At 52.5% G+C, this 22,752-nt stretch overlaps 9 protein-coding genes across 9 annotated transcripts; 3 read left to right on the forward strand and 6 right to left on the reverse strand.

The window, feature by feature from the left end:
- Nucleotides 1–956: 956 nt before the first annotated feature.
- On the reverse strand, nt 957–3,214 carry AYO20_11408 (hypothetical protein; the record flags this gene model as incomplete). The annotated part of the gene is made up of 2 exons (XM_022649657.1): nt 957–2,481; nt 2,538–3,214. The coding sequence occupies 2 exons, from the start codon at nt 3,212–3,214 to the stop codon at nt 957–959; spliced, it is 2,202 nt and encodes a 733-aa protein (XP_022494352.1).
- Nucleotides 3,215–3,268: 54 nt separating this feature from the next.
- AYO20_11409 (hypothetical protein) lies at nt 3,269–5,934 on the forward strand (the record flags this gene model as incomplete). Its single annotated transcript, XM_022649658.1, has 2 exons — nt 3,269–3,493; nt 5,569–5,934. The coding sequence occupies 2 exons, from the start codon at nt 3,269–3,271 to the stop codon at nt 5,932–5,934; spliced, it is 591 nt and encodes a 196-aa protein (XP_022494353.1).
- A 440-nt stretch (nt 5,935–6,374) lies between these two features.
- Nucleotides 6,375–7,548, reverse strand: AYO20_11410 (protein disulfide-isomerase domain; the record flags this gene model as incomplete). The annotated part of the gene is made up of 2 exons (XM_022649659.1): nt 6,375–6,964; nt 7,026–7,548. 2 exons carry the CDS (start codon nt 7,546–7,548, stop codon nt 6,375–6,377), a joined length of 1,113 nt encoding a protein of 370 aa, XP_022494354.1.
- Nucleotides 7,549–8,235: 687 nt separating this feature from the next.
- AYO20_11411 (hypothetical protein) lies at nt 8,236–11,977 on the reverse strand (the record flags this gene model as incomplete). The annotated part of the gene is made up of 4 exons (XM_022649660.1): nt 8,236–8,285; nt 8,343–11,570; nt 11,633–11,820; nt 11,904–11,977. 4 exons carry the CDS (start codon nt 11,975–11,977, stop codon nt 8,236–8,238), a joined length of 3,540 nt encoding a protein of 1,179 aa, XP_022494355.1.
- A 1,466-nt stretch (nt 11,978–13,443) lies between these two features.
- Nucleotides 13,444–14,125, forward strand: AYO20_11412 (hypothetical protein; the record flags this gene model as incomplete). The annotated part of the gene is made up of 3 exons (XM_022649661.1): nt 13,444–13,829; nt 13,896–13,995; nt 14,078–14,125. 3 exons carry the CDS (start codon nt 13,444–13,446, stop codon nt 14,123–14,125), a joined length of 534 nt encoding a protein of 177 aa, XP_022494356.1.
- Nucleotides 14,126–14,849: 724 nt separating this feature from the next.
- On the reverse strand, nt 14,850–16,684 carry AYO20_11413 (hypothetical protein; the record flags this gene model as incomplete). Its single annotated transcript, XM_022649662.1, has 3 exons — nt 14,850–15,215; nt 15,297–16,553; nt 16,610–16,684. 3 exons carry the CDS (start codon nt 16,682–16,684, stop codon nt 14,850–14,852), a joined length of 1,698 nt encoding a protein of 565 aa, XP_022494357.1.
- Nucleotides 16,685–17,207: 523 nt separating this feature from the next.
- On the reverse strand, nt 17,208–18,860 carry AYO20_11414 (hypothetical protein; the record flags this gene model as incomplete). The annotated part of the gene is made up of 1 exon (XM_022649663.1): nt 17,208–18,860. The coding sequence occupies one exon, from the start codon at nt 18,858–18,860 to the stop codon at nt 17,208–17,210; it is 1,653 nt and encodes a 550-aa protein (XP_022494358.1).
- A 297-nt stretch (nt 18,861–19,157) lies between these two features.
- Nucleotides 19,158–20,272, reverse strand: AYO20_11415 (hypothetical protein; the record flags this gene model as incomplete). Its single annotated transcript, XM_022649664.1, has 2 exons — nt 19,158–20,165; nt 20,213–20,272. 2 exons carry the CDS (start codon nt 20,270–20,272, stop codon nt 19,158–19,160), a joined length of 1,068 nt encoding a protein of 355 aa, XP_022494359.1.
- A 644-nt stretch (nt 20,273–20,916) lies between these two features.
- AYO20_11416 (hypothetical protein) lies at nt 20,917–21,910 on the forward strand (the record flags this gene model as incomplete). Its single annotated transcript, XM_022649665.1, has 2 exons — nt 20,917–21,609; nt 21,671–21,910. 2 exons carry the CDS (start codon nt 20,917–20,919, stop codon nt 21,908–21,910), a joined length of 933 nt encoding a protein of 310 aa, XP_022494360.1.
- Nucleotides 21,911–22,752: the final 842 nt, after the last annotated feature.

Consider the following 22,752-nt stretch of genomic DNA (forward strand, 5'->3'; position numbering starts at 1 on the left):
TTAATAGTCTCTGCAGTCGATCCTATCTATTCCTTTGGTCTTTTGTTTTAATCGAACTGCAACCCCCCATCTTTCCACGAGCTATACCGTCACCACCGTCATATGCTGATACGACCCAGACCCCCCCCCTCCACCCCATCTTCTTCCGCACGATCGCCCCGCCCACCGCTGTCAGCGGCGCGCTAACCCAGCTCTTCGCCCCCTCGACCATCCTCCGCCTCTACAACGCCTCGTCGGCGACAATCCCGCCGGCGCCGGAAACCACGGTCCTCCTCGACAGCGGCGCGGGATACCTCCTCTCAACACTGTTCCTGCAGGTCGTGATGCTGCGCGCGCGACCGGCCGACGTCCCCGTCTGGCGCTGTCTGCAGGGCGCGATTCTGGTCCAGGACGTCGCGATTATCGGTGCCGTGGCGAGGTCGCTCGATGTGCAGCGTCGGCTGGAGTGGGGTCTGGTGACGGGGCAGGAGTGGGCGAATCTGGCGATCCTCGCTGGCGTGGGGGCCCTGAGGGTCGCGTTTTTGCTGGGTGTCGGTGTGGGTGTGGATGAGCTGAATGGGGACAAGAAGGGGAGAGGGAAGGGGAAGGGGAAGAGTGCTTGAGGTGCGTGAGTATGCCGACTCGGGGAGAAGGAAGGAGGGAGAAAGGGGAAAGGAGAGTCACTCAGCAAAATGAAAGAAAGGATCTCGTTTTCCTGAGCAAGAGTGGGAATCAACGACAAGCCATCATTGTTCAATTACCCCCAGAGAACATCCGTTTCCTTCGCATGTAAACCTCATTACTCCCATGATCCATAATACCCGTTGCTGCATCCCAGTGGCATACGTCCATCCCACTAAACCTTCCCTTGTCCCTAAAACCCATACATACCTCAAAAGCAACCCTGAGAAAGATTCCCTTACACTTATCCCATTCAGACTCCGATCAATACTCCCTCCCTCCCCAATGCCCAAAGCCTAAATGATGTCCTTGACCAATTTATACCCTTGTCCCAAAGTCCCCACCGTGCCCATCTGCGCCGCAGCCGCGTCGGCGACCTGGTCGGCCGCGAAGCTTGCTGCCTCCTGGAGACCCAGGCCTTGGGCTGCCTTCTGCGCCACCGTGACCCAGAGCCAGCCGCCCTTGTCGGTCTGCAACAGGCCAATCTTCTTGGTGTCGTCGCTCTTCTCGCCGCCGTCCTGGTGTTCCTCGAACAGGTCGCTGACGTTCTTGACCGCCCGCTCGTGGTTGGCGTGGGGTTCGAAGAAGCCCGCCGCGAGGCCGTCGACCGTCAGCCGCTCCTTGACTTCCTGCGCCTGCGACGGCTGCGTCAGGAAGACCGCCAGGACAGCGAGACCCAGCGCGAACAGCGCGTAGACGGCTTTCAGCGTCACAAGGAGATACAGAGGCAGATATGGGACGCGCGTTGCGAGGTAATTGTTGTCTCGCGTCCACTCGAGCTCATTCTGTACCCTGACGGCGATTCCCGAACTGAGGGCTACGGCGGCCTGGGAGAAACGGTCGGCAAAGATCCTTGACAGACCCTCCGGTGTCTTCTGATACGCTGCCAACGCGGCGGCGTCCTGGAGGGCCAGATGGGACAGTGGACTGTTGATGGCGAACGGTGCGCTGAAGACGGCACCGTAGTAGTCTGCTACATCCTCGTCTGCCTGGAGCTCAACAAGACCTATTGATCCATTGGTCCAGTTGTATCTCACTTCGGCGATGACTGCTGAGCAGCTCAGGACGAAGACGGTATCACCAGTTGCATCGTATTTGAGGTAGTGGTCGTTTCGCATATCTTTGAATTCGTCTTGGTACGTGTCCACTGGCGGGAAGCCCTTTGACCAGGTCAAAAACTGCAGTGGGTTCTGCGTGGTGAAGAGGTTGGTGGTGCTGCTTCCGAAACCCACGGCTTGAGTCTTTGCCGTGTCGTTGAAGAATTGAATGCCGACCATCGCCTCGTCTGGCGCTGACGTCGCATCCTTCGGGTCCATGCCAACCTCTCCGGAGTATGAAAAGGATGGCGCGCTGTAAGTTCCGCAGGTGAAGCCGGAGCTGCGATCGTCAACGGATGTGACATTACAGTCTTGTGTCACCATCTGGCACTGCGTCTTGATCGCCAGCGTTGTTGCCGCAAAGTCAAGCGTCCTGCTGCTCTGAATATCCCCAAGGAAGTAGTAGTTTGAGCCATTGACTGTGACATTGAAGATTGTGTTATTCTCAGAGTTCGACATCAGCGTCTCTGCTGCTTGTTGAGCATTGAGTACCCCTTGACGCTCTCCGTTGGACGCGGTCCAGTTTGTGATGCTGCAGGGGTAGCTGCAACTCGCTTCAGCATTGCCGGGACAAGTCCGTATCTGCCACTCGCCTGGTCCGCACTGGCTTGAGTTTAGACCTCTTCCAAAAGAGAATGCTGTGCCGTTCTGGGGAATCACCAATGCGATGTTCATAGCCGTGGTGACTGTACCGAACCAGCTGTCGACTGCACCGATGGCGAAGCTGTGTGGCAGAGTTAGTACCATCCATGGGAGAACGACATAGGACGAGCGACTTACGTCATGAACACAATGAACGACAAACACCAAAAGGCCAGAGGAACTGGTGGAACAAGGGTCTCATGATTCTGCCAGCGATACTTGACAGCATCCAGCAGAGGTTGGGTTCCACCTCCATTGAGCAGTCCGATCAGGATGGATACCTGGTGAGGACTCGGCAGCTTCTCGGATTTGTTAGCAGTCGCTTTCATAATGCGTTGTCCTGCGAAGAAGGCAACAAGAGCCATGGAAGCACCGGTGACGAAAGGTATGATCTTGGCTGTCCATGAAGAGATCATGTGCAACACAGCTGGGTTGGTGATGGTCTTGTAGTATAGGTAGTAGGCATGATCGCCTCCATTCTTTTCGATTCGCTGGATACTGTCCAGAGTATCCAGCCCTTCGGTCGCGGCTGTCTCTTGCTTTTCAGGAAGAAAGACATAACTGCTGTCGATTCGGTTGTACAGGATGGCAGTTAAAAGAACACTGGAGATGATGGCCACTGGGACGCAAGGCGCAAATGCGCCCCATAGCAGAGAGGGCAAAGCACCCTCCATGTTGTCTTTGATCACATGATGGGTGGTGGGAGTTGGAGGAGGGCTATCAGAGCTGGTCTGTGTGGCGGGTGTCCCAAGACCCTTTTCAGATAGAAGAGGGATCTTTGTAGGGGACTGAGGCTGCTGTGGCATCGCTGCCATTATGCTGCGCAATCAATATAGCAAACTTGAATACAGACCTACTGAAGCCAGACGATGGACCACGAAAACTCGGAAGACAGCGCAAAGCAGGAGCCAGGCTGCGAGTATTTGAGTCATTCATACTCGACCATTTTGGAGAGGTCATACACCCATTTCGCCGAAGGCAACTGGGCAATGTCGATTGCGCAGAAACCGCACGAAGAACAGTCCATGAAGGGAGCGTGCAGCCGACGAAAGCAGCCGAGAGACGAAAAAGCAGGGACTGGACAACTCGTGAAGGTGGGTGAAGCTATCCAGGCATTGGCGACGTGTTTATCAGTCAGTAGGCTGGCCATGGACGACATCCTCAAAGGTGTTTGTGGCTGGCTTAAAGCTGCATTTCAGCTTCGGAAATGGCCCAGTCCAGGCCGAAAGTAGAGCAGCACCCAACGTTAGCGAGTAGATGTGTGGGAGGAGAAAGCATCCGCCTTCCCCAGGCTGAAGAAAAAGCCGTTAGGCTGGCCAGTCATGTCATGTCGAGTGGTTCGTGCTCCATCGCGCAACCATTTCCCTTCACAATGCTGTCTCCAGGACCGGGCAGCACACCATCATGGGATGTTCTGGACTCGGCCTCGTAACTTGAGCTTTGGCATGGACGCAGGGCAAACAGACGCAGTAGGTCGACCTTCGAGGGGAGTCTGACTTACTGTGCCACCTGCTGAAAGGCGCAAAGCCGGTTTGGGCTCATGCTAGTGTACCTTTGGGCGTCGACATTCGTGAAAGTGGAGGACGTCGAGGAAGAATCAAGTCAGTTGGGATGTGGTGGAAAAGTGGCTAGATTAGACTATCCGGGGTCACAAGCTTTAATTCTCTTGAGCAGTGCTTGACAAGTGCTTAACAGTTTCTCAAAAGGTGCTTAGTGGCCCCCAAGTTGCCTTATCTAGTAAGGCAGCATTTTGCAAGACCTTCCGTATTGATCAATCCGCCTAATTCACCACTTGGGCAGTCACTCACCACATTACCAATGTACATACCTAGGGGGTGATTGCGCACCACTGACCCTGGTGACCTGTCTTCACTCACTCGTGATGAACAAGACGCTCTTTTTGAGGCTATGCGCTTTTCATGTAAACGAACACTCAAACTGTCGCTCTTCAATATGCTTGCTGGCCGTCTCATGCAGCTGTCGAAATAGACTAATTGCTTCCCACTTGATCGCCCCATTCCCGCAGTTAGTTTGATTCTTGTTCCCCGTCCCGCCAAAATACCGGTTGGCGTGGGTATCTTGAGCCAAATCTGCCCGGGGCAGGTAGCTGGCCATAACTTCGATGCCTCAGACAGGCTTGTAGGTTCCTGGCAAATGTCACGTAGGATATGCGAGGTGGGATGTCTCTTGCACAGTAGAAGTACAGGACACAGGGAAAGATGTGGGTGGTCAGGATGATGTCGTCGAGTCGGAGTGTATCTTCAAGGTAGTAGCGACGAATGCCCAGTGAGACTTTGCTCATTGCTAGACTCCTCAAACAGACCAGAGGCGGCTTGGGACAGGAGAAAAGCAAGCAGACTCGTGGAGTGTATGTGAACAACAGCCTCACCCTCAACATCGCCTACGATTCAGACCTCTCGAGGATGTGAGGCTGAAAAAGCAAAGTTGGTCAGTGGTCTCTTGAGCAGTGTCACCAAGAACACGAGACTCAATGGGGATACAACTCTCCAGCTCTGTCAATGAAGACGATTAAACGTGGATCCTGGTGGCGTGGGAGACGGACGCAGGACCCGTCTCGGTCTCTATTTTTGCATAGCGAGTGCAGAAGTATACCAAGTACCAAGTAAATAGTCGGTGAGCAACAGAGAGTCGAAGTATTCGGTACTCTTGGGTTGTGGTTGGGGTGCTGGTGTCGCTGACCGACCTTGCAGACTGACCGCCTGGGCCTCGGGCCAATTTCCCCAAACCCAAAAGCGCTGCGTCTCGAGCCTCTCTCTCTCTCTCACCTCCAAAATCAATAAATACAAGTCGGTCGTAGATTGCCGGCACTTTCCCTCACTTTTCGATACTCGACCTCCGAACAAGCGCTGGCGCGTGAGAAAAAAAGCGTGCTGTCGCGCTCACTCCGGAATGTATCTCATTGTGAATTGAGGCTTGCTCTGCGTTTTTCTGGATTGGTGTGTCTGTGTATATCCGTGTGGGCAATTTCACTCTCCTGAAGTGATTAAAAAAAAAGGGCCAAACATCACTGTAGGATATTATGGTGAGTTTGGCGAAAGAAACCACTCGTACAGACAGACTGCCCTTTCGATAATACATCTTCCTGCACTGGACGACCGGCCTGCGATACCCTCCCTCCCTGGCTGCGCTGACCCTCCGTCAAATATAGTCCCTCCCCAGCCCGCCCTCGACGCGAGGCGCAGGAAGCCCGCCTCTCTCCTCGCACTCGTATCACGCCTCCTCCACCGCCACCACCACCATCGCAGCGTCAAACGGACCCTCCGGTAGTGGCGGCGGCGCAGCAGACAACCTGCACAGTCCCAACGAGGCGGCGACGAAGCTCGCCGAGGCGATCGACGACTTCCTGGGCGACCTGGAGAAGAAGTTCAAGGGCATCAGCGACGAGATCCTCACAAAGCTGGACGACATGGCCGAACGGTGTGACCGGCTCGAGCAGGAGATGCTGTTGAGGGACGCGAGCGCCATGGAGAACGTGAGCGGTGGGAAGGCAGGGAGTACGGCCGGGTCGAGCTGATGTTGGTTGAAAGCGACGTTTGTCGGCAAGCAACATACATACATAAGGACTATCACGACAAGCGGATAGAGCCAGAAGGGGATTTCTATGCGTGCGTGATAAGAGTGCCACGGCCGAACCGGAGCCTCGAGATTGACATGGGGCAACAGAGATATCTCGCATGTCTTAAGGCGCCGATCACGAACAAAGTGGCTCAGGATTTGAAGATAAGCCAAATCGGGTTTCTCGATGAATTACACGAATCCAACGTTGGTTGGAAAGAGGTCAACAAGTGGCACGACGAAAAATACACGTGGATAAAAGCTGGAAACCCATCAAAGCCTTGTTTGAACTCCTAATGGTGGTCAGTTTACACATCCATTTTGCCTGCAGACCCTTGTGCTTTTTGCTCAATCTGCCCGTGATATCGCGAGTGTTCCCATGCAATCGTTCCTCGTTACTTACAACTCGCTCTTCGGCTCTGGCTCTTTGACCAAGAACTTCGAGAGAATGTTGCTCCTCTTCTGCAGGTCGTCGATCTTCTCCGGGGCCAAGCCGCCCTTCTTCAACAGACCTGCCAGTCTCGTCTGTTCCTTCATCGCGTACTCTGGGTTTCCTGTCAGTTTGGACAGGGCCCGCAGATAGTAGTCGACCGATGTGTCCTTCAGGTCCTTTGCAGCCTTCTTGATCTCGGCCGTCGCCTGCTCAATGTCCTTCAGGCCGTTGGCCGTGATGTATTTGGCTAGCAGGCTATCGATGATTTCGATGGTCCCAGCCTGGGAGTTCAACCCACCACCAGGAACCCTATAGGTGCCGGCTTTGGAGTTGACAAAGTCCACCAGGGCCTCCTCGCTGCGAGCGCCGCTGTAGGGTTCTGCTTCGGTGGAGCCCTTGGGGAAGAATTTAATAGTCGGGTAGCCTGTGATGCCTTGGGATTGAGCCGTGGCCTTCGAGTTCTCGGCTTCGGCGTCAACCTTGGCAATCAGGACGTTGGGCTCATTGGCGAAATCGGTGGCGAGTTTCTCCCAGGTTGGAGCAAGGGATTTGCAGTCTGGAAGTAAAAGATTAGCATGCACCGTCCTACCGCGGGGAGTCTCAAGGGACAAACATACGTCCGCACCAAGGCGCCGTAAAAGCGACCAAGATGTCCTTATCCCCTCCGACTTCCGACTTGAACGTCGTGTCTGTCAACATCTCAACATGACTTGGTGCCTTCTTCGGTCCCTTGCCCTTGACACCGGACTTCTCGGTCACAAAGGCCGTCAAACTCTCGAGATCTCTGCCGCCATTGTAGTCCTCGGGCTCGGAGCCGGGCTTCCCATCGAACCATTTCAACGTTGGGAACCCCTGGACACCGAATCTCTTGCCTAGGTCTTTGTGCTTGTCGGCATCAACATTTGCAATCGTCACCTTGTTACCAGACGCTGCGAAGGCCGTGGCCAGCTCCTCATAGACAGGAGCGAGATTCTTGCAGTGGCCGCACCACGGGGCGAAGAACTCGACGAGAGCAGGCTTCCCGGACTCGAATACGACTTTGTCAAAGTTTGAAGGAATCAGATTGATCACATCCGAGGCCGCCGTGAGGAGGGGCAGGGCAAGCGTTGCCAGCGGGAGGAGGGAGCGGAGTTGCACCATTGTGGCGCTGTATCGAGTGGAGGGGTGTGGTACAAGGAACTCGAGTGGACGCGGAACGAGGACAGGTCTTCACAGAGCTAGATTGCGAGATGGGAAGAGGTCGACAGAGGAAGATGGAGGAATTGTGTGTGAATGCTTGGGCTTGTTGGCCAGGATATATACGATCGACGCCACTTTATTTCAATTGCTTAAAAATCCGCGTCTGGCATCCCTGCCCCCTGCGCCTGCGCCCCCTTTTCGAGGCTGAAAAGCCACTTGTCCTTGTAACTCAGCCTTGTCCCGGGAAGGTCCAATCATCATTTCTCCTTGCGACCCCAGCATAAATGTATGGATACATACTCCGGTCGAGCGTGTGATTACCCAGGCTTCACTCGAGTACAGCGAAATGGGTGACAACAGCTTGTGACAATGTTCAACGGCCAGGACTCGTTGGAGAGTTCAGCGTCTCTCTTGGTACAGACATTAGTTTAAGGCGGGTATGTACTCATACATAGATTGTACTCTCTCGTAAAAATGCCCGACGAGAAATTCAATGAGAATCAGAGACACTTGTCCTCTCACAGCATCCCAACGCCGTCCCTCGCCTTCGCTTGTTGCTTGCCGTTCAAACATCAACAACTATGCAAAACAATTGATTGATGGTCATGATTGCCGTTCGCCCGTTGGACTGGATCCTTCTGTTCCTCATCATCCAGCTCCGTATAACTGGTGATATGCGCTATGAGCGTCAACGAGCACTGCGGGAAAGAGTCAGTCGTGACCTTACCAAATGGCGCAGAGCACTAGGGACTTACTTTGTAATACTTGTTGCTGAGCCTGTTTACTCTCGCATGCACACTGCACGCATCTCCCATCCTTCAGATCGAGCAGGATACTCCACGCCATCTCTTCGCGTTCAAGGTCAGGTAGACATGGCCGGTTGAAGTCGCTGAGGTGGTATTTACGACTAACACTCTTCGTGTTGGCGTCATTCATCGGTGGAGAAAATATCAGGAATCCTTGGTCATCGATCCTCATGAAACGCCGTTTCCATAGGAATGACTCTGGGAATTGTACGTTGACGTCCCCAATGTCGACAACATGCATCAATGACTCAGCTATCGAATCCTCCGGCGTGAAGTCAGGTTGTTCTCGCCCAAGATTTACTTGGGACTGAGTGGCCTCTTCTTTTGTCGTCGGTTGATTCCTGCTGCGCGCATTTGCTAGATTCGACATCCGCTTCATGAGCCTGCTTGTCATTGAAGACTTTGGTTTGTCCTCGGAAATTGATGCTGCGTCACTGGTTGACCGCGGACCTTGCCGTCTGTAGTGACTTGATTTGGACATTTTGCTGGTATTCGACTCAGACCGAGGCAAGTTTGGATGAGAATTTGACCGATGGGAGGAAAAGGAAAATCGCCCTCTCTCCGACTTGGTGGGGCTTTTGACCCTGGGTTGATTCGAAGCCAGTGCCTGATCCAAGGTTGGCTGGTCGGACTTCTCGTGTTCGACGATTAGAGGACTCCGGTAGAGATTGAGGGGAGTATTGTAACTCGAACTTGGAGCCAAGGGGGGATGCTTATTGGTAGAATCACGAACAATCCTTGCGGTAACAGAAATCGTCTCGCCTTTCTGTAGCCTGTGCACATCTGACGATGGACGTCGTGGCTCTTTCACCGCGGCCGATGGATGTGATTCATATTGACTGCTTGCTGTGGGTAGATGCCGAGGAGGTGAATTTTCGGTCGAGGCGTTTGGAGGCTGTTGCTGTGTCAAGAATGATGAGCGCTTCATGAACGCCGAGAAGGCAGAGGTGCCGGCATGCGTCTCTCGGACTGGCTGAGGGTGTCGTGGGGGACTTGCGTCCTTCGTCCTCAGCACTTCCAGGGCCTTGATGCGTTTAGAGATACCTGTTCCGAGGGTAGCTTTTTTGGTAAGTGGTAGTTGAGCTGACTCTGTAGGCAAAGGTGGCCACTGTGGAAGAGCAGTCGAAATGCTTCGTACGCTGCCACTGCTGGGTCTGTTTCCATCGGGTGTTGTTACAAGATTTGGCCGCCCTGTGGAATGACTGGAGTTCGGCGGTTTGACAACCATCTCACGTAGGCGATCTGAACTTCCCTTGGACATTATTGGGGTCACTGGCGACCGAGCCACTGAGACTGGCATAGCTTCATGGACGGTAGCATGCTGGATCTCGTCTATCAACGAATCATCTTCCGAGAGATCTGATGCAGACGCATTGCCACCTGGCAAGAGTTTTAGGGCCTGTGGAGGTCCTAAGCGACCAGATTTCTTGGGTGAATCCTCATCCTGTTTTAACGGTGGATTAGAAGGCCGGGGCTCAGTGTCCGAGTTTGGTTCAGGTCTGCTCTCTGGGACGAGGCCGTCAATTCTAATAACTGATTTGGCTTCCACGTCAGCAGGTGCCGCATCAACCTCAGTCTTGGAATCATCCTTGTCGTCCTTATCGAAAGGGACCATGCCCAAACTAGCTGATGGCTTTATATCGATCGAAGCCACATCAGACGCACTTGGGGCTTTGTCTTCCTGCGAGAAAGCTTTTGGAGTGAGAGAGGAGCTTGTGGCCGATGATAAAGAGCGGCGAGTACGGGAACAATCATCGTGTTCGCTGACGGAAGAGGCTTGGGTCGAAGGCTCTTCCGAAATATTTGTCATGATGGTCGGCGATGTTGTATAAGATGATTGAGTCAACTTCGTCTCCTCATCGACGTTTGACAGCTGTTCGTGACTTGGAATTGATGATAGACGAGTACTCGATCCATTGGCGCTCGCATTCGACTCCGACGCATTGTGAAGGTATGTATTTGAAAGGGCGGGTGTTGCAACCGTGGCTGCTCTTTGGGCAAGCAGCATGTTCCTCTTCCGCAATTGTAAAGCCTTCATCAATCTTAGCTTTTCTGGAGTGGTGGTCGACACATCGCTAGTCACAGAAGATGGCCGGAGGATCGCAGAGCGACTATCCCCCGCATTATATGGTGCGTGTAGGTACGACGGCGACGGCAGAGGTGGCGCACCATTTACAGACTGACTGGAAGGAACAAAACGGCCGGGTACGCTTCGACTCGACTGTTGAGAGCCTGGGCGAATCCCCAGGCTGACGAGAGATTTGTTGTTCACACGGATAGAAGTTGGAAGATTCGCCACTGGCCGTATTCCTGTGCCGCTGTCTGTTGTTCCGGACGTCTTAGGTCGGTGAGTTGTCTCCACGTGAGGACGCGGCCCCAATTTTTTCTTCTTTGGCTTGACCGCTGTATACGATGCGACGTTACTACTCCATTGGCTGATGCTGTCTGATTCGGCGGCCGAAAGGTGACGGGCGTGAGGACGAGGAGTTGTTGGGTTGGAGGCGTCTGCTGTTGCTGTAGTGGTCTCGAGGAGGATGTTGCTGGTTGCTTCGAAGTCTGGAGCTCTAGGACCTTCGCCCTCGCTCGTGGAAGGAGGAGTCGGTTCGGGCGTCGCGGGGAGCTCCTTGTCGACGATGGAGGGAGGTAGTGGTGAGGGTAGTGGTGAGGCCGGCGGTTTGGGGGATGCGAGCAGACTTTCTTTCCGCGGAGGGTGAATGTTCTTGTCTGGTACAGAGGGAGGACCAGCATCATTGTTGTTGTTGTTGTTGGCGGTGGCGGCAGCAGCCTCCTCCTTCCTCTTTGCCAGAAGAGCTTTTGCAAGAACTGCGCTTGCCGGAAGTTCATCTAGTTCATGTCTCCCGAAAACTGTGTCCGGCGTCGATGTCACCATCGGCAACTCATCTGGCTTTTGCGATGTGAAGCGAAGGGCAAGTCCAACGTTCTCCTCCTTCTCCTCCTCAACTGTTGACACATCGTCTTCCGCATCTTCGGTAATTTCGTTGAGTCGGCGCCGTCGAAGAGAGGAGCTTGACGAGGTTAATGAAGATGCAGAGGGTAATAGCATAGTACAAAGTCCTAGGGCGGACTCTGTTAACTCAGAGGCCGTGGCAAAGGAGAAGACGGTGTCATGGGGTGTGAAGGTTTCCAGGACCGATTGAAATTGCACGGTGAGCCGCACTGTAGCGAGTGAAGCAAGTCAGTCATTCAGAATCTCTCCCAGGGCCACGATGTTCACCCACCTTGCAGCAATCGAGATGTTCCTTCTGGCACATATTTGAGGACCACTTTCTTGCGCCGATACTGCACCAACCCGTACAGCGGCGACTTCTCTGCATATTGCTCAATCACTCCACGCACAGCCTGCACACCCCCTGTTCCCTTGCTCAACAGTTCAACGGTGTCGCGATTGACATATTTCAGTAAGAACCTGGTCCATGTAAGCAGGCGTCACGGCAGACGGATTGCGCACAAGCACGAGGCAGCACAGCGGCGGTGAAGTGCGCGACATACCATCCTCCTGCGTCCGCCTGAGCAGCCTGGTGTGCGTCAGCGACTGCAGCTCCATCAAGTCCATTCAATGACATTTCTCAGCCCTCATTGAGAAGGCCCACGCCTGCGCAACGGTTCGGAATCGGTTCTCATACAGTCCAGGATTTGGGCGCGAGGCTTTACAAAGACCAAAATAACGCAGGATAACAAGGCTTGAGGCGATCAGGGCAGCCCTTCGAAATCAATAATGGGCCCGACGCCAACGGCGAGCAACTACCAGGACAGCCCTCCCTCAGCTTAGAGATGCAGCTTCGAGGGGAAGCCCACATGCAGGATGCAGGACATTCTACGAATGGGGCACAGCGCACCATGCTATCCGCAGTTCAGGGGTGTTGCTGCACCGGACCAAGCGACCAGGGTAGCCCACCCACCGACAGTCCGTGGCCGATGTGCCCTGGCACCAGCTGGTGTGCCCCGTTTCTGCGTGATGGTGGAGCGGACTTTAACGCTGAAACTCACGACCAAACGGCCGATGCTAGAGCCTTATTCGCCCATGTCGACAGTTTCCACGAGCCAATTTCCCGAACCCTGCCCTGACCTGCGGCTGGAAGCAACCGAGACCGACGCTATACCTTTTTTCACATGTTTGAATTTCCTCCCTCCTACGTAAAACAAGCGAAAGTCTGTCAGAAGATTCAAACCCTGGAGGGTGGGTGGATAATCCTGAATTGCGAATTGTCGTCGATCCTGTCTGCTTCAAATCTCAACTGCCACGGGTATAGAGCCGATCTTGACTCCGGAGCAGAAGACGAGAATGATGGCTTACACAGTCTATGCAAAACAGCATGCGGATGTGTCTCAACCAGTACTGTGACTTCTCTGAAACGGCCCCAGGAACTTTTCCCATGTGCCAATATCGAAAGTGCAGAATCGCACTCGAGCCTCACCTGCAAAACTCATACCATGAGCGTGACATTTCCTGGTTTCCTTCATTGTCAACGACAAGACATCGTTCGCATCCTAAAAAAATCTCCCAACAATCCGTGTTCTTCGGACATGTGGTGCTCGATGAATAATGGACACAGAATGGCTCGATGTTGCTGCAAGGAACGTCTGATCCCCCAGAATCGCCGGTCTCAGTCCGCCCCTCTTTCTCTGGGAACTATTGATACACCGTCTATTCGCGTGGCTGCACACCCAAGTAAGCGTATCAGGAGACAATAATGGGAAGAGGCTGGAGCACAAGTGGCACCATGGGCCATCCGTTGTCGATGACTACGGCGCATTATTGCTCCTCGACCGACCAGTTTTGCAATAATCGTGACGATCAAGGCAATCCAGCCTTTTCGCGAATTCGACGCCAATCCACGTGAAGCGGCTTCGAATGTTTCGGCCGACTCCGACCACTTTACAAGCGCCGACAAGGGCACTCTATATGACGTTGGGCTGTTTTGAGTCGCAATGGCCTTTCCACAGAACAGTCCTTTACGACAAATTTCTTTACATTCGAGTTTGGAGGTCCTGGGCTGCGCTTTGACCAAGTGACGAGACATCCCTCATGATGGCATCTCTTCCACCAACATCAACCCTCCCAACACTGGATGCCGAGCAAAGGGCACAAGTTCTCGACACCCTCTTTGAGCCGTGCCAGCAACTGCACACACTATCCGTCAGCCTACTGCGAGAACAGTCATTCCCAACCTATGATTCTCTCATTGATGCCGTAGGCCAGCAGCTGCTGGGACTCTTCCGATCAAATTTGGAGAGCGATCAAAAATGGCTAGAGGCCATTTTAGCCGCCCATCCGCGGTTAGGTGAGAAAAAGGTTGACAGTGAGCAGAGTCGCAAGGAGCAAGCGCAACTGAACCAAGGCGGGACGGAGGAGGCAGAGAAGCTGGCGGCCATGAACCGGAAATACGAAGACAAGTTTCCAGGTCTGCGATATGTGTATGGTTTCCCACTCTCTTGACTCGGCAGTCTCATGTCCTTCGACACCGCTGATAAGGACAACAGAGTGTTTGTAAATGGACGAAGTCGCCCTGTCATCATGGAAGACATGCAGCAACGAATAGACAGAGGCGACATCCAGCTGGAAAAGCAAGAGGCAATCAAGGTAGGCAGAACTGCTCTGATTGACCCGTTGCAGCCTCGGTCAAGTCATCCAAGCTAACGCGTTCTTCTGTTCCCACCAAAAGGCCATGTGCGATATCGCGAAGGATCGTGCGAAGAAGCTGGGCGGCTGAAATTGCATGGTGGATCGTTTCCTATGCCCATGTCGCTGGCATGAATGAATCGCATACATTGCACGAATGGGCGGGAACTTCTCGTGTCGTCGACGACAGCTATATCAAACCCGACAATAACACAACAGCACCCTATCCACGACACATCCACGACAAGCTGGCATTGCTACCGAGATCGCTCGACACATTGACACATCCAATGCTGCCAATAGTTAGATATACATTTGCATTTCCATGGACAACAAGCAGGGGCCGTTTCTCTCCTGCCCTCCTTTCCCCTTCTTGTCATCGCGTGCTTCGTAAAGTGATACACAGACTCCTTTGCTCCGAACTGGAGGAGAAAGGCTCGGAATGGCCACGACAGATTCATATCACATGTAGCAACTCGGGAAGAGATAAAGGAGTCGCTTCCAGTGTCGTGCGTCGAGTCTGCACCAAGACCATAACCCTGGGGGCACAGACAAGTCATCATATTACAAATTTGTGTCGAATGTGCGAATCCATCAAGTCCCTTCCTGCCCTGCCCGCCCACCACCAAGCTGTATTGCAAAGTCATCGGCATCCCATCCATTACCCCCTCCCCTCTCCGGGTTTTAAACGTAACGCCGCTGCCAAAGCTCAGGAGTGCCAAATGCCCCCAAGTGAAAAGCCCCAAGCAAGCATTCAAGCATCCGAGGGAGTGGGCCGAGTTCAACCATTGGCAATTTGAAAAACCGCCATTCCCTCATTTACCGGTCAACTTCTTTCTCTCGTCATCGCTGTCTTCATCTTCCCCTTCGCTCCATTCAATCCCGTCGTCGCCGACGGCAAAGATCGTCTCGCCATCCAATGACATCCTCGGTTGCGGCGGATTGGGAGGCTTGGAAGGCGGTGCTCCCTGCGTACTATTTTGGAGCGCAGGTGCTGGGGAAGGCCTCCTGGCTCCAGAAGGTTCGTGAGCGATGGCGTCCGTGATCGAGGTCGCCGCTCCGCCTCCGGAGGGGGGAACTGCTCTTTCTTGATCCTTTCGGGCGTTGGCGGCCTCCTCGTCATCATCATCGATGGAGTCCGCGATGCTGCGGATCTCGAAACCGTCGTCATCTTGGGCGAGCTGTTAAAGCAAAAATATATCAGCTGAGTGTCTTCTTCCTGTAGCGGCCACTTTGAGACAAAAGGGCATGACAAAACTCACTTCATCACTCATCGCAAACCGGCGATTATTCGCCGTTGGCCTCCACAGATATGCAATAAAAGCAATATTGAACAAATACACAAGATTCAACCATCCATCTAGCACAAACCATCTGGTCTGCCAATGCTCTGGCACAAAATTCGCGGCCCCTGACCCGGCAATCGCGAAGCTGTTGATGAAGAAAAAGGCAAAAATGACCAGCACACTTCCCAGAATGCACCAGGAGAGCTTCTTGTACATCATTGCCTTTGTCTTTTGCTTGCGGTCGATAAGATCCTTGATGGTGACATTGAGAGACGACAGTGTCCACACATAGAACGCTGTCATGGTACCTGCGAGTGGTAGGACGACGAAGAGAATGAGGGGACCGACAGATTCGGGGGTGACGGCCATGGACGCGATGGCATAGATAACTCCAAAGATGAAGTGTGCGGCAGCTAGAATGCGGACGTAGATCATTGTCCTGCCGAGGGACGGTTTCACCACCCCATAGCCCATGCAAACAATCAGAAGGAGGAAGAAAGAGAAAGAGTTTCGTCCAGCGTTGAGGATCGAAACGATGATCATGAACATTTTGTTGACTGCGTTGTTACCGTGACGGTTCTGATAGTCGTAGAATCCCCATGTCATCAGCTGCTCGACGATCAAGAAGATGATAATGGCCGTGATGTAGTTTTGTACTGGGAGGATATCGGAACGGTTCTGGAAATAGAGGAAAGCCCAAAATACCCCCAGCACAGCGTAGACAATGGTGAGGCCGCCGTAGAATGGGAGTTTTGCTATTTGAGCTGCCGGCAGCTCACCATATGCGTTCCTGAACTCCACCACACCGTTGTACTCGTGATCGGAGAAAGCGTACGTCGAGACGCAGTAGTAGCCCGTTCGACGGATCGGGTAATTGATGGCCTTCGGGTCTTTCAAATGGATTGCTTCGTTTGAGATCGGATTCTTCGAGGCCTCTGTGGCATTAGGGGCCAGTATGAAAGTGCCTACATCCTTCTCTTCGCATAACCCTTGTGCCACAGCGTCCGTGGTGCATATTGTCTGGAGGTCTCGGTAGGACTCCCCGCCAGGCGGCATCCTGCCTATCAACGGCTCATCTTGCCACTCGAAAATTATGAGGCTTGCGATCGGGTCGGTGTTGTCTTCGGTTTGGTCCGGAAGGAACTTGACGAGGATGAAAGGATCTATTGACCCGCCCCAAGATTTCCGACTGTACATCCCTGAACACCGCTGGCGGTGTTCGTCATCTTGTTTCTAGTGATTGTCAGCGGGCAGAGCACTGTGCAACAAGATCCCCTCCTTGCTCTCACAATTTGAACTTCATCTCCGGCGACAATGGCGGCTAGGTACGCCAGGAGGCCGAGTGAAGGCACCCACCGGCGCATGGTGAAGGTAGAACCGTTTCGGGTTGCAGAGGCAGAAACAGTCAAGGGCAAGAGTAAATACAGATCACTGTCGATTGTTACACCCAAATTTATTTAGTCGGAGGGCATATCAAGAGGGCTAAGTGAAAGGCATGTTGTGGTTGTCGAAGGAGAGTTGTTGCCAGCTGCGATGTTGTGACTGGAGGATTGGGGGACGTACGACATCCCGTTTTGGCTGTCGGAGACATTTCCAGACTGCGCCAGACCGCAGGCAGCTGCTTTCACTCAATAGAACCAATTCACTGATTTTGATGAAATCCTGATGGAATCAGCTATTTACTGGGGTATCTTCAACTGAGCACGATCATTTCCCTTGCAGGCTTATCAGATGTTCATATTGGTTGCGCACAAATGCAGAGCACGGGCTTGAGATGGAGCTCTCAGGGGTGGCGCGCAAGACCACCGAGTGATTGACATCCTTCCAGAGCAGGCAATGAGCGACCTGCATACGGACTACTTATCCATCTTTCTTTCTTGCTGATCACTACTTAAATTTGGCCTTTCCTATCAAACTTCTCGCCGTTTCACAACATATGAGCGGTGCCAGGAAGTCGGTGTCATGCTGCCACCCTTGCTTCTCATCACGGTCCAAAATATCGTCGATGGCTTTGTGAAGCTCGCTCGCCACTGTGCGATTGCTTGTTAATGTTACAATTTGGCTGGCCCAGCCATAGAAGAAGACCGAGGCATTGATAGGAGTAAGCCGCAACCGATCCCTCACACGGGCAGCAACGGAGGTAGGAAACGATTGGCGTGATTCGACATTCAGCGCCACTGAGGTAGATCCCGGGCCAAAGAGAGCATTGACGTCGAAGTCGACCACTCGGACCGGGAATCGCATCGTTGTCGGAATAGCATGCATCGAGAGTTGACCAAAAGCCTCCCTTAGGGTCGATGAGGGTCGATCTCTGTATTGCCCTTCACCCAGCAGGATCTCAGCGCGGTTCACTTCGCTGGGCGTCCCCATGCATTGGACTATCTCCCGCATCCTCTGAGCAGCGTGCAGAGTACATTCTAGATCTCGCGCAGCAAGGAGAGGGTATATGTCGTTGGGCAACATCGGCGATGATACCTCGGAATCGATCTGGTTCACAATCGCTTTGTGATAAGTCTCAGACTTGCGCACAGAGGTTGACAGCAGTTGATGACTTGGATAATGTGAAATGTCAGAGATTAATGCCAGCAATATTGTACAATCAACATTGATGGTGCTGGTCAAAGGGACCGTTGGTGCAGTCGGGATCAGGGTTTCAAGATCGAGCTGCCGCTCCTCAACGAGTTTGTGGATATCCATATTGCATTCGACAATGGCACCAGTTGCGCGTAAGTCGGCAAGGAACGCATCCACATCAGGGACGATACCTTCGCGAAGATTTGGTAGGACAACCCGAAGCTGTGGGTGCTGAAACTGGACTCTGACTTCTTGCGCCGCGGTCTTAAGATCTTCACAAAGTCGCACAAGTTCAAGTTTACCTCCCCCCCTGCTACCATCGTCAGTCCCAGGAGTATGTCCGTTTTCTGCGTCGCTATCTTCACCACGATCTCCATAGGTTTCCCAGCCTTCCTTGGCCATCTCAAAAAGGAGTCGTTTCTCTGTTAAAGTTGAGATTTTGACCCATTGCAATCCGTTGTCGGCAACAATATCCACCAATGTCTCTTTCTTCGTCACACCCCTCAGAATGGCTTTTCGGCTTACCGATTCATCCTCCAGAATCTCCTTACCGAAAGTGTTGTCATTTCCGACAACGAACATTTTCTTACCCAGAGCTGTAATATGACGACATGATTTTGCGATACCCCAGACCGCTTCATAGAAGGGTAGGTTAGAGCTCCTCAGCGCGTGCAGTTGTGGGCTTTCGTCATCTTGCAGGTCTGATTTGTCGACAATACAAGGAGGGTTGCTGTAAGAAGTTGCAAGCACGTGAGCTATCTTTTCCAAGCTTTTTACCTCCGACTCAATCCCTCTTTTGAAGACTCTGAGTTCTACTTGCTGTTGCTTTCCTCGGGCCTTGAGATGCGCCTGATATGATTGAAATTCCTGAAGCAAGGCTCTCGTCCGGGATTGGAGGCTGTTGAGGAGATCCGCCGAGCTCTGTGGGGAAAGTTCATTTCCATCGTGATCATTCGAAACAAGCATTGGAGCCCTTTTGCCGACTTGTGAGCATGGATGGGGTAATCATCGAATGAGAGAAGCAAGATTATGTCCAGTGGTGAAGAGATGCGAAATAGGTGCCTTTTGTGAAGAATGTGACTTTAGGCTGAACCTCGACAGTACTCACGTTGCGGAGTAAGTATACCGAGAGACCTTCTCATTGGCGGAATCAGACACACTGCCAAGCCCAGTTGTATTCCTCTCAGACTGGGTGCGCCAGTGAGCGAAACACGGTAACGGGTCTCGGTCTCGATTGCAAATGCCCAGGTGTGTGGCCATGCTTCAGAGTTCTGGATTCTTGATTTGATCGCCTGGTAACCACATGCACACCCTGGAGTCAGCAGTCACGAGCATGTTGTAGCGGGGATTGCATTGCACTACTGGCGCCTTGATTCCTCGACCCGACAATCGGACCATAGGCTCCTGCCGAACATCGTTGACATTGTGGGTATCCCAGACAAGGAGGTCCGGCTGGTCGCCCGCACCGCCGACAACATACCTCCCATCTTGTGTAAAACAGACGTCTCCTTGGCCCAGCGGCTTTCCCGATGTTGACACAGGAGCAGCTCGTCCAGTACCAGCGGTCTTCCCTTGTAGAAATGATTTGACCGTCCCATCAAAAGCGTCTAGAACGAAATGGCCATGATAGTCAGTGCCGAGAAGCATATTTTTTCCATCGTTCGAAAACTCCAATTTGGTCCATGCTCGACCCTTCGTGGTAGGGGTGTACCTATCCTCCGCTCCAGCCATGTCAAAGGTAGCAAAGGGAGCTTTGTCGAAGTTTCGGACATCATAGAGGAGGATAGAGGAGGTAGATTGAGACGCTATCGCCATTATCTGCGCAGAGGGGTCGTAGGCCGCGAGGTAGGGAGTAACAAGTTTCAATTTTCCTTGCGGGCTTCTAGAGTTCAGGTCCCATAGACAAACCATGTCGTCGTTGCCGCACGATAAGAACTGATCACTTCCAGGAGACAGCGCTATACAAGTTACTTGTCCCGTATGAGCCGTAAAGTAGCGAACGAAGCTCTCGTTGTGGAGTTCCAATAAGCGTAGAGAATCATCTTGCTTCGTACTGGCAAACAGAACATTGCGCGAGTGGTGAGTGAACCGAGCCAGGTGAATACCATACTTCTTGCTGGGTATCGTCTTGGTTCTTTTTCCTTCTTTTATATCGTAAACATGCATCGTTTCGTCGTCTGAGGCGGCCACGAGGAACTCGCCCATATCGTCGAAATCAAGGGATGTGACACGACTTTCGACCCCGTCTGAGCGAGTAGAACCGGGAAATTGCTAGATCTGATTAGCAGATACATGACGATAGGGTAAGAAGTACTTACTCTCGCAGGCCGGTATTGCTTGATCACATCGTGTACTTTCTGCTGCGGGAGTGTTGCCATGGCTAAGGATGGGGAGAAAGGTCCAAGCTGCGCAAAACGCTGCGCATCGACACGAAGATGCCTCCAATGCAAGCAACAAGTGAGTTTAGAAGAAGAGCCAGTGTCAGATTGTGCAGCAAAAAATGATACTTGAATTGGACACACTTTAGAGTCGTCTCATATCAAGAGAAAATGCGCGGTTCCTGTGCTTGAGTTGCCTATTTGAGGGCCTTGGATTGTCTTTCGCACTAAGAATTGGCGTAGACCCCACCTAAAATCAGAGTGGCCCTGCAGCAAACAATCGGTGCTCCCAGCCCCCAGTCAGCTGGAGGGTGTTGCTAACCCTTGGCACAGAACCACCTACCCCGGCCTCTTAGGCTCATGTACTCCTACCTCATAGAGCCCTCTGGTGCCGCTCTTCTTTCTCCGACGTCGCTTTCGCGTAAGAATAAATCCGTTGTGGTGGAATAATTTTCTCGAACGACAGTGTGTCGCACGCGCAACTTCTTACAGTTGCTGACCTACCACCAACTCGTTCGACCTTGACCACCCTACCACCCAAGAATATGTTGCGACTTGTCTGTTGATCCCTGCGGAAAAAAATCACGGCAAGTCCAGGTACGAAGGGAAGAGAAACAGCCACTCGAGCACCGGGCAACTCAACCATGTCAACGACAGCGGGCGCTTTCATTGCTGGCGGTATTGCCGCTTGCGGAGCCGTCACCGCAACACATCCTTTCGAAACAGTCAAGATCAGGCTTCAGCTCCAAGGAGAATTACAAGCCAAAGATGTGGCAGTAAGGAAATACAAGGGTGTTTTCCACGGAGTCGGGGTCATCCTGAAAAATGAAGGACTAAAGGGATTATACAGAGGAATCGGAACTGCATACATCTACCAGATACTATTGAATGGCTGTCGATTGGGATTTTACGAGCCACTGCGAGCGACGGTTACCAAGCTCGTTTATAAGGACACCAATGTCCAGTCTCTTGGTATCAATATTTTTTCCGGCGCAGCTTCTGGTATTCTGGGGGCTATGGCAGGCTCGCCTTTCTTTCTGGTCAAGACCCGACTACAGTCATACTCTCCTTCCTTGCCTGTGGGCACGCAGCATAAATACCGCAACGCTTTTGACGGATTGTCACAGATCTACAAAGCAGAAGGAGTAAGAGGTCTATACCGAGGCATGGGCGCATCGATGGTCAGAACCGGAGCTGGAAGTTCGGTCCAGCTGCCGACATATTTCTTTGCAAAACGACGGTTAATACGCCATTTCGGAATGGAAGATGGGCCCGCATTACATTTGCTGAGTTCAACAGCAAGCGGCTTCGTGGTCTGCGTCTTTATGCATCCTCCGGTACGTTTTGTCCATAATCCTCCAGACTTTGCCATATTACAAGTATTGACATTTGGTGCAGGACACTGTCATGGCGCGATTATACAACCAACATGGCAATCTCTATAATGGTATTTTCGACTGTCTTTGGAAGACTATTTCAACGGAAGGTGTCCTCAGCGTCTACAAAGGCTTCACGGCGCATCTCGCTCGAATATTGCCGCACACCATCCTCACATTGACACTGGCAGAGCAGACGAACAAGCTCATCCGAGGAGTCGAGAGCAGAATCCTACCCAAGGCTCTCGAGGAGAAGCTTTGAGAGGCAGGATTCGATAGCACCGACTTAGCGTTGCACTGTACGGCGTTGTTTGGGGCTGGCTTCCATCTTCTTGAGAGTTTGAAGACTCAGGCTTTTGGACACCAGGCGGATCTTATGTGTATCGAGGCTCTGGAGGTTGCTGTATCCATATATCGCATGCCAATGTGAATTTGACAATTTGAGAGACACATTTACCCCTAAAAACCCTCACGGTGGTAGAAAAAGAGGCACTCGGGAAGAATGTATCATGTCCTTGCCACTCACAGGCATGCTCCAGAAGAGATGGTCGTAGCGTATACCGAGTACCCGCCGCTTCATATAATTAGAGCTTGACATACATGAAACAATGCACGGCTCAGTGCAAGGTTAGGGCTCAGGCGAGACCGATCTCGGAAGGATGCTGGTTGTGTGGCCGGTGCTACCGTATTAGGAATGGACGATCAAAGCAGCATGGGAACGTCCGAGAATGTCATAATTAGGGGCGGATCAGATTAGATTAGATTACTTCCTCGAACTGTGAAACTCTCGGCGTGCCGCTACTTTTGATATCCACAGTACCGAGTAGGTGTAGGCCATTTCTGGCCTCGGACAAAAAGAGAGGAGGGCCAACAACAAACTAATCCTTGATATCTGGGATTGTGATGAGATTCTGCAAGAGATTCAATTGCGACATGAGGGTAGGTCGCTGCACTTGAGCATTCTTACCCCGATCTCGAGTCAATGCCAATACAATCACTTCTCTCGAATATTTCTTTGTCCAGAATATTCGGATCGGCGCCGTGGTTAACTAGCCATCGCTAGACTATATTAGAAGGCTAGATTGGCCACTTGTGAAGCACTGA

This window comes from Fonsecaea nubica (genome assembly GCF_001646965.1).
Source record: "Fonsecaea nubica strain CBS 269.64 chromosome Unknown Scaff153, whole genome shotgun sequence".
Taxonomy (NCBI): domain Eukaryota; kingdom Fungi; phylum Ascomycota; class Eurotiomycetes; order Chaetothyriales; family Herpotrichiellaceae; genus Fonsecaea; species Fonsecaea nubica.